The sequence below is a fragment of the Staurois parvus genome, unplaced genomic scaffold (assembly GCF_062004578.1).
Source record: "Staurois parvus isolate SC_StPar_1 unplaced genomic scaffold, SC_StPar_1.0 ptg000154l, whole genome shotgun sequence".
Taxonomy (NCBI): domain Eukaryota; kingdom Metazoa; phylum Chordata; class Amphibia; order Anura; family Ranidae; genus Staurois; species Staurois parvus.
The window spans coordinates 18,494,787-18,509,173 of NW_028317950.1; the positions used below are offsets into that span (position 1 = coordinate 18,494,787).

Below are 14,387 nucleotides of genomic sequence, written 5' to 3' on the forward strand. Positions count from 1 at the left end.
AAGCAGCAGGATGAATTCTGAAGTGTTTCGGGCATTATTATCTGCTCATATTCAGCCAAATGCTTCAGAATTCATTGGATGCCGCTTCACAGTGCTGATGGACAATGACCCAAAGCATACTGCAAAAGCAACCAAAGAGTTTTTTAAGGGAAAGAAGTGGAATGTTATGCAATGGCCAAGTCAATCACCTGACCTGAATCCGATTGAGCATGCATTTCACTTGCTGAAGAAAAAACTGAAGGGAAAATGCCCCAAGAACAAGCAGGAACTGAGGACAGTTGCAGTAGAGGCCTGGCAGAGCATCACCAGGGATGAAACCCAACGTCTGGTGATGTCTATGCGTTCCAGACTTCAGGCTGTAATTGACTGCAAAGGATTTGCAACCAAGTATTAAAAAGTGAAAGTTTAATTTATGATTATTATTCTGTCCCATTACTTTTGGTCCCTTAACAAGTGGGAGGCACATATGCAAACTGTTGTAATTCCTACACCGTTCACCTGATTTAGATGTAAATACCCTCAGATAAAGCTGACAGTCTGCAGTTAAAGCACATCTTGTTCGTTTCATTTCAAATCCATTGTGGTGGTGTATAGAGCCAAAAATGTTAGAATTGTGTCGATGTCCCAATATTTATGGACCTGACTGTATTTTATTACTGTACAGAAAAGTTATGTAACATTCTAAATGGTTTAAGTTTTCATTGGAAAGCAAATATAGAGTTGAGGTCCATCAGACCAACACTAATGAACCCTGGCAAGACCTGGCCCATCATGCAGCTGTCCAATATAAAGCAGCACAAAAAGTAAAATTGACCATATGTCTGTGTGCAGCCTGTAAACACAAAGCGATAGTTAACAAAGCCCTGCTCAAAGCAACCAGGTAAGGTCACTTTTACATCACTCTTCTGCCTATCCCCTCTTGCTGAACACACTGGCAATTGGCCACCCAGTATAGGCCAATCTTTTTGCGGTCACCTTTTTTGTATTTTTTTTTTTGAGGATGGTGTTAACAAGGCACATAGTCTAAATTGAATTTTATTGAAAAACCATAAATACAACACAGACAAGAAAATCATCAAGCAACTGGGTCATTCTCACAGTTACAATATGTCTCCTATCTTGGCATCAGTTGTCAGAAAATATCATTGCATTAACAAGTAATAAGATCTTTTTTTTTTTATTTTCTATAATTTCACCTTTTCTACATACCAAACTGTCACGCATTGGTTTGGAATCTATACAAGATATATTTCCTTTTTTTTTTTAATTTTTTTAAACAGCAACAGACTGGTAAAACAGCAAACCATGTAAGTTTTTTATATATATTTATATATCATTTTTTACATATAACTTTGTCCAAGGTAAGTATAGTTTTAATAACAAAAAAAAAAATTGTTAAAGTAGAAACATAATGCTCCTCCACATCTAGGCACTGACTTGCAAGTGGCAAAAAAAGCACTATCAGCATTAAAAGTAAAATCAAGTCTCCATGCAGACAGTAGATGTGAATTAGCACTAGAGTTGGGTCTATTATAAGGTACAATCTGTGGGGTGGATTGTTGACAAGGGAGCTTCCACACGCAAATGGTAGCAGTGCCAGAAAAAGCCTGTGATTGTTAAAATGTATTAAAAACTTTAAGGCTCCATCCACACTAGCTGAAGAAAAAAAAACAAAAAAAAAAAAACGTGCTATTGGCAGAAAAAAAACCCACTAAGTTTAAGCTTTTTTTTTTTTTTTTTGTAGTAGTGTTTAGCGCTTTAATTTTTCTGCCAGAAAACTGCTCTTAAAAACACAAAATAGAGGTTTATTTTCTGCCTCTAAATGCTAAGCTTAAAAAACACCTCTAGACTACCAAATGTGCATAGACACATAGGGTAACATTAGTTGCTTCTAGAAGAAAAACCCTAAACTCCTCTAGGAGCAACTTTTTTTTTCTCCCCCCAAGCTAGTGTGCATGGTACCTTTTTACTATCCCAAAGTTTAAGATTTTTAGCTACAGCTATAAAAAAACAAAAATATTTTATATATATATATATATATATATATATATAAAACTAGAACAAGTAAGTTTTAGCCAATTTTTTATTTATTTTTTGTACTTTCTCCCCATGCATGTCCCCGCTTCGTGTATATCTTCGCTGTGCACCCCAGCAGGAACCACACAATCCTCTCCTAAAGTCTTTTTACGTATAATCCCCATTCATTAACACCATTTTTATGAATGGGACCGTATTGATTGTTGGCTGCCTGGCCGGGTGACTGTTTTTGTAACCTTTGAGGAGGTTATGTGGCTGCCAGCACACACAGTGAAGATTTACAAAAAGCGCATTTAAAAAAGAAAAAAAACCTAATTTATTTCAGAATTAAGCTACCTTTTACAGGCTGATTTCTTATCTTTGCATCTCATTAATTTTGTATGGAACCCTGTTACATCACAATGCACAGAAGTGAACCATCTGTGCCCTGTGGTTTGCAGATTGCAACTGGATTGCAGAAAAAAAGTGTAAGTCTGTTTAAAACCTGAATAGCAATGCATTAAAGGCCCATTAAACATAAATTTGATGCCTTACCACTACCGCATTAATCCAGCCTTGTATGCCTTTTTATTTCCCCTATTAGTTCTTTTATATATTGAATAATTTTACATAGCGCAAACTAAGCAGCGTTCAAGAGAAATGTGAATGATGGTTAACAAGGTCTAAATGCAAATGTTAAAACCCCAGGATAGTAATATACCTGGGGAAGGAAAGAGTGATGTATTTGCAGCTTTTGATTTCCTAAGGATCTCAGGAGGCAAGTGTAGTCACTGGTCTCCTCCTTCTGCTCTCGGTTCCTTTGAAAAATTCTAGTAAGCCTTTTTTTTTGCTAAGTAACAATTTTTTTGGCATAAAGAAATTCGGAGATAGCATTCCTGTAGAAAACGCTGTGCTAAGCTTTGTCCAGTGCTGCTCCCAAGACAGTAAAGACTGCCTTTGGTCACATAATCTCTGCTAAAGGGGAGGCTCAGGCAATCTAACCTCCAAATGGCCATGTTTTTATCAATAAAGAGCCTGGAGCAGCAGTTTCTCAATCAAAGGTAAATATTACAGCCATATATTACTCTTATCTGTGTTAACAGTTGTGTTTCTTTTTTTTTTTTTAAATAGCATAAGTCAATTTTAATTATTGAGACAGCACCTTTCTCTTTCTTCTTGAAATGCAAAAGATTAATATATTTGCACACTAAAATTATGGTTTTTATTTTTCAATTTTATTCCTAAAATAAAATTCTATTTATTCAGTAGTATGTGTAACTTTGCTCTCAAAAATAACTTTACATACAAAAAAGGTAATTGGGAAAATAATATGAAAAATTAAATCAAAATTTAAAATTTTGACAATGTTCCAAATTCCCTTTTGCCAACTCCACACCACAGTTGCACAAAATAATAAAAAAAAACTAAAAAAAAAACTAAATAAAAGGTAACTAGTGTTGTAACAGTAGTGCAGTATTGCTCGGTTTGTGAGATTCTTAATCTGCACCAGCAAAAAATACCAACAAGTCTATTTCTAATGAGGTTTTGAGGAGAGAATATTTTTGCCTTAACATACAGTACATAGAGCCAGCATACAGCATGTCATAACCGTCGGTGCCACATAGGCAAATGGCAAGTTTTACAAAAATATTGTGTTACTAAAAAAAGTATAAATAAACACACTACCGGTATTAGGAAATTTTAAACACAAAACAGGAAAAGGATTAAGAAAATATTCATTGATACCTGTAGAAAAACTGAGTCTAGAAAACTTACTTTGTGTGTTCCTCTATAGACAATTGTCCATTTTAGCCGAACACTTGTCATAAGAGACACTGAGAGATCATGTGATATTGCCTTTGTTCCTGCCTATGCGTGCAAAATCTGTACACAAAACAATCCTTAGACATACCCTACCTCCCACAAAAGGTCACTGACTAGGAATTCCATCACACTTGGAATTCTAAGTTTTTGTGTGAAATTTTCAAAAATGTACAGGCTTATATATTCAGCTTCCATCCACACTTTCGCCAAATACTTCCACACAGTGCAAAGTCAACAGTCGGAAAAACGCTAACTGCAAAAGTTCTGTTCCTCTTAATTCTCACAGATGATCTTCTGGCCACAGAAAAGTTTTGTTAATGAACTGTGGAGTGTTTATTTTAGCGCTCAGAAGAGCTTTAAATATATACAGTGTAATAAATGCTATTGTATTTACAGCACAGGAGCACTGGAGAAAATTGACCAGCTGGGGCATGTTAAAAAAAAAATCAAAAAAAAAAATCAAACTGCCAAAAAAAAAAAGAAAAGAAAGTAAAAAAGAAAAATAACCCCAGAGCTTTCAATGTAAGCAGATATGAACCGTTTCAGTGTCTCAAGACTATTGCAATTTTTTTTTATACTTTTAACCTCATGCTCTGCAACTAAAGTGGACCCATTGCCTCAACACAATGGAAGTTGGTATTTTTTTTTCGAAGTTGGGCAATGTTTTAGCAAATGTAGGGTACTGCTTTATTGTCACCATGATATGAAGAAAAATGTGATATGGTTCATTCTCATTAAAGCTAATACTTTGCCTGCAGCTCTGCTTTGAGAGTTACCATGAAGATATAGTTAATGTATTCGGTTTTTTTTCTTTTAAATACAACTAGTGTCAGTAGAAGGATTTGAATTGGTATCAGCCTTTTGTAATCTCCAGAACCGCAGCGCTAGACTGGGAGAGCAAGAAGCCGATCTGTTGTGTTCTTGTGCTATCAAGGAAAATGCTGATAATTGGGGATAGAGTAGAGCAATGAGCCGATCAATTTGTCCACTTCTGGATGAGCATGACAGCCAAATTCATTTCTTTTAGTACAGGTTCCCTTTAAAGTGGACCTGTTCAGTACATTTTCAACTTTACCTCTTTTTATGCATTCCTTCTCCATTCTAAATAGATATCTTCTTTATCTTTTTCCTGCTTTTAAATACTTTTCTTCTTCTTCCAGTCTAGGCATGAGTGCCGTAGCCATTGTTTTCCTGCAGTCTCCTAGAATATCACACATCTCAGAAGGTTGCAAGTGCCAAACGTACAAGATTTCATATCTACATTTATGCAAGCACAAGATTCACTTTTTATTACAGTGGTGGACTACAATCCAGAAGAAGGTGGTACAGAAGGTCAGGCAGAGCCAAGCAGTTTGGAAAGGTGACAATCAGATCTGTTACAGACAGAGGCAAGATCTAGCGGCATGGCACCAGATGGTAATACCAGAAAGTGATAACTGGACCTCAAATACAAGATGATGGTGCAGCATAGAAATAGTGCACCATCATCATCTGTATAATCATCTTTATTATCATACATTAATGTTTATTGCTGTGGCTAAATGGTTAAATATGGGTCTAAGGCCGGGAGGGCCTTAAGGTTTGGTAACACTGCTGTTTCAATCCGAATCTCACTCCTGCATAAATGTCATAGCAGCTATCAAGGCAGGCTTGAACTTTCATAAGTTTGGCACTTACAACTTTGCAGCCTTCTGAAATGTGGGAAATTATAGCTGTCAGGCTACAAGTGCTGAAGACCAAACTAGCTTTTCTACGTTCCCCACCGACCAGCTTCTCTAAAGTATATTCCAGGTGCAGCGGTTTATTTATGTACATTGGAAGGACCCATTCTGTGCTGGTATGAAATAATCATTAAAAAAAAAATCCATCTCAAAGAATATAGCACAACAGGTGTTTTGTGATAGGGTGGCTAGTCATCGATTGACCACATGGCAAAACCAAGGCTACACTTACCAATAATGATATTTTTGAGAATCTTTCAGGACAGCTACTTGAGAAAATGATTGGCTCCACCTTCAACAGGAAACACAAAGAGAAAGGAATTAAAAAGCCCCTTCCTCCCCCTCATCCTCAATTGTTGTATGTAAAGAACCCCCACCAATGAACAAGAGGGGAATTTTTAGGTAAAACTGCAATATTTCAAACACCATCACTTTAACCACTTGCCCTCCAGAGGATTTACCCCCCTTCCTGACCAGGCCATTTTTTGCGATATGGTGCTGTGTTACTTTAACTGACAATTGCGCAGTCATGTAACGCTGCACCCAGATGAAATTTATGTCCTTTTTTCCCCCACAAATAGCTTTCTTTCGGTATTTGATCGCTTCTACGGTTTTAATTTTTTGCACTATTAAAAAAAAAAAGGCTGACAATTTTGAGAAAAAAAAAATATTTTTGACTTTTTGCTATTAAACATGTCCAGCAAAAAAAAATCTAATTTCATCATAAATTTAGGCCAAAATGTATTCTGCTATGTCTTTGCTAAAGAAAAAAAAAATCACTATGTGTACATTAATTGGTTTACGTGAAAGCTATAGCATCTCCAAATGGTGGTATAGATACTGGATTTTTTTTTTTTAATATTAGTAATGGTGGCAATCAGTGACTTATAGCAGGACTGAGGCAGGCATATGACGCTGGGGGGGACTGACTAACTGTCACTGACATCCCCAGTGAACCAATACAGTGATCAGTGCTAACAAAAAAAAAGACACTGTACTAATGACACTGGGCAAGAAGGGGCTAAACTAAAAACTTCTGTGTGGGAATATGAACAATGTCCTGGATGATGTGCAGAAATACCATTACTGGTAAGGTTAAGCATGGTTTTTCCAGATCATTGTCCAGAACAGCTACTTGCAAGGATAAACGAACATCCCATAAGGGATGCCTGCAACACCTTCCTTCTGAGGAAGTCCTGGCTGGATAACATTTCCACACAGTAGCACAGCTTGAGGACCATACCAAAGTCTCTAGGGATATCTTTCTATAAAGCACCTGCCCTCAACCTTGGGGAGTGAGCTCTAATTCTAGCAAGTGGTAACTGACTAGAAATGTATGCTAAAATAATAGTGTCTCTAATCCATCAGGCCATTGTACTCTAAGAGGCACTCAGCCCTTAGATGGGGCTACTCATAAGGCTAGAAGATAGGTAAATCTAATCGCCAGAAAAAACAAAAGGACTGTCACCTGTACTTAAAAGGATTTGTTGCACAGTACCCTCTTAACTCCTTGCTTGAGAAAATTCAGAACTGTAGGAATTGACTATGAATGTATGCCAAATCTTTTTTTGCCAAGAATAAAACGTCTTCCATACTTAAGTGCATAGTTTCCTAGTACTCACTTCACGATTAGGGGAGAACATCTCTTTTCTTGAGAATCCTCATCTCTGCCTCCAGGCAGAAGAGACAAGAAACCAGATGGAACATTGGTCCCTGTTATAACAAATCTGGACAATTATGTAGCATCTGGGAGGGAGGGGGGGGGGGGGGTTGTTGTTGTTGTTGGCCGACTGCCAGAGAAATCATACATGAAAACCAGCTTCTTCCTGGACCCATGGAACTATCAAAATGACCTCTGCTTGGTTCTGGATGATCTTGACCACTAGGAGTAGCAGTTTCTTTAGGAGGCTTGCTGTCTGGGCCTTCACACACCCTAGGACCCACAGCAGTATGTCCTCCACTCCTGCAGCCTGTAGTAATCACTGGTGGCCCGATGCTTCCCCGACATTCTCCACCAACCCCTTTTGGCAACCAGAGCCTGGAACAAGCCAGCACATGGAACATGGACACCTGTGCTTAAAAATCGACTGGGTGGATATGCACATAAGGCACACTAGAAGTGTATCAATATCTGGGGCCAAAATGGAGCCAGTGCCTTATTGGTCCGCCTTGGTCTATCTACCATACAGGGGTCCTGCAGAAAAAATGAGAGAAGAAACTCCCAGGAGGACCAATAACTACCAGTGCCCTTACAGCATCAGAATGAAGAGGTCAAAAAAACATTGGGCCATCGTAGTTGCCTGCAGCATTTGAGCGGCAAGGTCCACCACATGTCTTAAGGGAAAAAGTCCTCAGGTAAGCAACTCAATCAGGAACATAAGCATACTAGGACTTCATCACCTGAAGGGGGCCTGACAACCACAATTATCTGAGCCAGGGGAAACAAAAACATGATGGTCAACACAAAACTACTGAGGATGGGAGGGAGGGAGAGGGCTTTTAAATCTCTTTCTGCTTTGTGTTTCCTGTTGAGGGCAAAGGCAATCATCTCTCAAGTAACTGTCCTGGAAAATGATTTGGGAAGGTTCTTTCCACTAGCCTAAAGTGACAAATCCCTTTGTTCTAGGGCCTAATTTCATTGACGGGAGCAACCCTCCCTCCTGCAACAATCCACTGCTATATAGGAGATTATGTAGAGCTGAGGCTGCAGCATTACTAGGCACTTGTTTGCTTTCTCCAGTATGGCCTCAGAGCCTGACTAATTTCATCCAGTTACCAAGACTGATTTGAATCGCAAAGCTAAAAGCCAAACAACTTCAGCATTGTGTTGGCAACCCGAAACAGCTAACAGGCAAAGAACTTTGGGAGGGAATTTTTCACCCTGAACATTTGAGTATTCTCACTTTAAATCCCCTTTAAGGTGGGCTGGCCAATATCCAGGAAGTGGGCCAATGTGTTTAAAGATGAATAGATGCTGCCTAATGTTTGAGTTTTTCCCATTACGGTTAATGGAAGAAGTATTGTCTAGCTCATAACACCTTCTGGCTTCTAGATTTGTCTGGTTTATGAAATCTTTTTAACTTCAAAACACCAACATCTGCTATAGTTGTCTTCAGGAAAGCCAAAACATGGTTCTGCAACTACCAATTTCCCCTCTCAGCTCATAGACTGATTTTTACCCTGCTACCAAGCATCCATTTGTAAGAAGCCCACAATCCTTCTGCGCTTGGCTGGATGTGTAAAACAAATATAACTTAGCTACACACCTATTCTGCTGCTGCCGAGCAGACCTAAAACTGCATACTTTGGCTGTCCCAGCTATTAAAACCTCTGCCCACTGATTGATGTAAGGAGTCTTGGTAGGTGTATGCCACATAGACAGTGCAGTTGTTCATGTCTTTTCCCAAATTCCAGCCACAAAAAAACACTTATGCATGGCTGTGCAATTACTTAGCTGCAAGGGCTGCTAGGAAAAGCAGTCCGCTCACAATAAGAAGCCTTTCAACTGTTTCTAAAATGTTGTCATAGGTTGGCATTTTTTTTAATTTTCAAAAGCCGTTTATTAGTTTTATTAACTTTTTCTGTTTAATTCATTTTAATTATCTACACTTAAATGTAGTAAATCTCTACACATTTCCTGGTACTACTCAATACCTATATGGATTTTTTTTTTGTTTCAACTCAGTATTCAACTGGGCAAAGTGGGATGACATCTCTCTAAAATGGACACAGTAATAAAAACCTGATTTGGGTGTTAACACTTGCCAAGTTTGCTTACATAAAAATAAAAAATCCCAGCGTTGTGAAGGTTTCCTTTTGGGAAACCTCACTTCCAGTAACAATAACATTTGGCATGAGGGCTGGAAGTGAAGGGAAATCTCCCTAATTTGGATACAGATTAAAAATTAAAACCTGATTTTTTTTTAACATTTCTGCCCACTCTACCAAATAAAAAAACCAAACAATATAGTGTGTGTGTTATTTAATACAATTTTAGATTTCCTCCATTGACTCCATGAGAAGATGGGGACACCCTAAAGCACATGTTTAAATCTCCTTGCCCCTTCCTCGGCAGCACTTACCCTCCCTGTAGCTCCCTATTCTGCTCTCTGTTGTGCAGCTGGAAATGAAAAGAAATGACCCAATAACGAATGGCATGTCACTTAAATTATGTAACAGCACTGGACTGATCACCGTAGCCCTGTAAACTATAACTTCACCATCTCATACCACAGGGTTGTATCTGCTGAGAGGTGTGTGAAAATGACCCTTTTGCTTTGCCTAGCATTGGCAAAACACAGAAATTTTAAATCCAGAAACAGGTCATAAAACAAGGCTAAAAAAGGCAATAAAACAGAGTATAAGAATCTGCAACAACTAACAACGCGGACATTAGCTGGCCATTTTGTGCCAGAACCTTTATATAGATCACCAGTAGGACAAACTGGAGACATCATCGAGACACTGCCCGTCTAACATACAAGAAAGTTAACTTTAGATTCATGAGGTACTACTAGGCTTTAGCAAACCAACAGGTTGAATTCACACATAAAATACTTTGGCCTAAAAAATGTTTGCCAAAACAGTGTGCATGTAATAAATCCTACATGACAACCATTCAAAATGAGGTAAATATCAGTTTTAACAGTGTTTTTTTTTTCTGGAGAAATGATATCAATGCAAAAAATAAAACAGAAGAAAGAGATCGAAAAGGATGCTCTACAAAAAGCTTAATTCTGCTCAATGTCATATCCTCATAAGAAAAACTCCTTACCCTTTGGTTATACATACCTTAAAGATGCTTTGGTTCCAATACAAAAAGTATGTTTGTCAGATAAATAAATTTGGTTCAAAACGGCTCTAAAATTACCTTGGGTGGTAAAAAAACAAACATTATGGAGGACACATAAAATAGATTAGTATCATAGAGCCTGCCTCCATTAAAGATAACTCATTTAAATTCAGGGAGACAGATCTCAAAGAACTGAGAAATACAGACCTTTTATCAAGCTAGTCCAAAGACCAATAAAACACCAGCATCTGCACACTGTGCCCCAAATTTGTTGGCTAAGGAACCACTTGTCTACAACTACAGGCCATTGATTGTGGCTTAAACCAAACTTCGAGACTTTGCTATCATTTCACTAACCACCAATGACTTCACTGGGTTCCTTCCTAACTAAAGTTCTGATGAGGCAGTAGTTCCTTGTAGCAAATACATGCACATTGGCTCTGTCACAAAATGGCTTACGTAAAAATCTGATTTTGAATAAAGTCTTCTGAAGTTTTTTTTTCTTAGGAAATATATGTGAATGTGACTGTCATATTCATACAATTATATACTAATGTCCTAATGTGTAAAACAAAACTTGCTTCTCTTTTTTAATGTAAAAAAATATATATGTAATTGGGGGCAGCCATGTTTGTACAATGCATACACAGGGCTCAACAGTGCTTGTCTATTATGTTCATTTATATAAATATAAAACAGCAAGTAGGTGGAAGTTATGGTCCACAATTATTTTCAGGCAAATTTACAATAATGTGTATTTGTCAAAATGCTCTAGGAGTTTTCTTTTAAAAACTGTGAAATTAAGCATGTCAAAATCCCTTTTTGGCGTTAAAGTAATTTTGGGGACACAGATTTATAACGAGCTTCTGTTATCATCGCCTCCAACATGTTTATATATGAAAACATATATATTCACAAGGTAATCTTAAGAAAACTGGGATTTGAGTCAACAAAAAACATATATACAATAACAAACCTCTCAAATAGACTGTATTATAAATCAATTGTTACAATGTTAAAAAAAAAAAAAAAAAAAAGAATAAAAGGCCCATCATAAACTTAATAAGTGACATCAACATTAACCTCCAAACACCAAAAGATGCCAAGTCCCCACCTAAGTGTGCATGGCTCACTGTGCTGCAAAACCAGTCGTGCTACAGATACGATGAAGGACATCATATTGTGCCAGAAGCTGCATGTACATTCATGGTCACTGCCTGTATTTCTCAATAGTTACGTTCTTTCCCATTCATAAATTAGCAACAACAAGAACATTTATGTGCTTCAGATAAAACAAATTTTTAACACCAAACCAATAAGATGAGTTAGGACAGTCGAGTTAACATACAGTAGTCTACAGAATGAATCATCTATTATAAAAAATAAAAAACTTAGAATTTTCCATCAGACTTTATACTTATTGTAGTCCTAAAAGATTCTTCAAACAACGAAAAAAATGGGATCAGAGATAAAAGTAAAAAAATAACTGCAGATAAAACACTGTATTTAAATCCTAAACCGTTATCTTGAGCCAACCTGCCTCCCCTAAATTTTTTCCTCCCCAATAAAATATGTTTGTGTTTTGTATGATGTCTTACCACGTTAGTTAAGGTCCTGCTAATACCCTGAAATAAATACTTATTCGATGTAGAGAAAAAGTCTTTTGTGTAGAAATTAATTTCAAGTGACTTTGGAAGTCAGCTGCCTGTAGCGTTTAGAAAGGTCACCATTGTTTGCCTCTTAACACGTTCACCAAAAGTCCAAAAACATTCCTTGTTCCGTCTCTTTATAGTATAAAAAAAAAAACAAACAGAAACAAAAAGCACTTGGTTCCTAGCGTTTCCACTTTTTGAGGTCCACAGTGTTTTAATGTGAGTTCCTTAGTCATCCACTTTTTATATTTTGGAACAGTGTTTTGTTTAACAGAAGTGTTTTATTCCCAGATTATGTTTTTAAAGCATATTAGATTTAAGAAACATGACTTTATTTAGGTCTTCTGGGCTAAGAAGTCTTCGTTTTTTAATAAGCATGGTCTGCTCACACATATTTACACACTCGCTTCGTGCTCCGACAGCTGGAACGGCCAACAACCAGAAGGCGAGCTTGGAAAGTCTTGTGTGTTTTTGGGTTACAGATGACCAAAAATGGAAAAGGTCAGGGGTCACTTGAAAAAGGGGCTCCTGTAAATAGTCATAGACTTCATTCTTCCCCATTCGGTCATCATCCTGAACTTTGGTTGACTCTGAAGATTGTCTAGCTTTTTTAGGAGGAACCACGAACTCTGTCTCTTCTACTCCATCCCTGACCTCATTAATTAATTCACAGACTTTAGTAATGATTTCCTCGTGTTGGTAAGGAGGGACAGGCCGCAGTTTCTGTTGAGGGTCCAGAATCATGGCAACTTTGTGTGCAGACTCAACCTTGAAGTTCTCCTTTAAAGCTTCGAGAAAGAGGTGGCACAGTTTGCTTATGACCCCTGCGTCATTTGCTTTTGAGGTGAAGAGCTTCTCCAACTTAACATAGGTAGGCAGCACAAGCTGTAGGGTTGGTTTACGCTCGTTGCTAAGGTCAATGACAGCTTGTTTCACAGGGGCCAGTATGGCGGCTAAATTGCTCAGTAGATGCTTGTTCAGGTTTTGGATAATGTTCAACTTTTTTGCCCGGCTATAAAATTCACAGATTTGCTCATACCGCTCATGAACGAGCAACAGGGAGTCCGTCACAGAATTCCAACAGGGAGGGGGGGAGCTTTCCTCAAGGGAGCCAAATGTTTCTTTAACTATACCAGCAGTTCCAGCCAGCTCTTCTGTGACATTCAAAAGCTCTATGACCTCGTGCATATTGCGGGCCTGCAAGGTGCGTTTGTTTAACACACTTTGTACCACAGAGTTTAAAGAACATGCAGAGCAACGTAGGCAAGTCCCAACCTTGGAGAAAGCTGAAGAATTTACTTTGCAGTCTGTGACATAAACAGTCCTGATTTCTGACATGACAAACTCGGAGAGTACATTCTGTACCCACTGATGGATAAATTCTCCACTGTCTCTATTGTCTGTGTCTTTAATTCCCAAGACATAACGTTTTATCTGATGCCCTTCTGCTTGATATGCAGTGAGCACATAGCAAGAGTCAGAACCAACGCTCTGTGAGTGGCAAGTCACCCCAATCCCTAAGCAGACGTTCCCCCCTAGGGCACAGGTCACTTTTACTTTCACTTGGTTGTACATTCGTGGTAAATGTTTCATGGCCAGGCTGTTCATATTTCCCAGGATTTCATTTATAGAAAATGCTCCATAGCGAGCTCCAGTGTCAACGAGTGTTTGTGCCAGCTTGAAGAAGTCTTTCCCGTTGAGAACGCTCAAGGCTCCAAGATCAGCACACATTACTCTCAGAAGCCGCTCAGCAATATTCTGACGCTCCTTTTCAGGAAGCGAATTGTTGATAGGTGTCACAGGCGTAATTACAGGAGGTGTTACTGTTGTTGCTTCTGCAGGTGAAATGGCGAAAAACAAACATATTACGAAAAGAAAATTAATTTATTTTTTAACCAAATCAGTGAGCTTCTAATGCTATCTAATAAACAATGCAAATATATACAAATTCAGAAAGTTCACTCAGGTTACATTATTCTGAGTTTTGTTTAAACACTTGATTTAAACAGAGTCCAGAGAGCACTTCACAGTTTACTGGATTTGTACGTCCCGAAGCCTTTGCAGCTTCCTATATCACCAAAGTCAGGTTTGCATCGAATTAGTGGCTGCGGGAAACATCTTGGTACTAAGAAGCAGGGACTTTCAGAGCAGCAGATAAATGGAAGTGGGATGGACCCATGAACTACAGCAGTGGTCTTCAAACTGTGGCCCTGGGGCCAGGTGCGGGCCTTTGCTTGCTTTAATCTGGCCCTTGGGGCACCATTACATCCACTGATACCAACAATAAGGCATAATTCCCCTCACTGACAGCAATGATGAGGCACAATTCCTCCCAATGATACCAACAATGGAGCACAGTTTCTCCTAGTGACTCCAACAAGG

At 38.3% G+C, this 14,387-nt stretch overlaps 1 protein-coding gene across 5 annotated transcripts in view; it reads right to left on the minus strand.

Annotated features, from left to right (window-relative positions):
* Positions 1–1,019: 1,019 nt before the first annotated feature.
* The window catches only part of ZNF618 (zinc finger protein 618), a 196,651-nt gene continuing 183,283 nt past the window's right edge, over positions 1,020–14,387 (minus strand). For all 5 annotated transcript variants that reach the window (XM_089675153.1, XM_089675152.1, XM_089675151.1 and 2 more), the window contains one exon: positions 1,020–13,840. In XM_089675153.1, the coding sequence (XP_089531279.1) occupies positions 12,306–13,840 (1,535 nt within the window). In that variant the 3' untranslated portion in view covers positions 1,020–12,305. The remainder of the gene's footprint in view (positions 13,841–14,387) is intronic.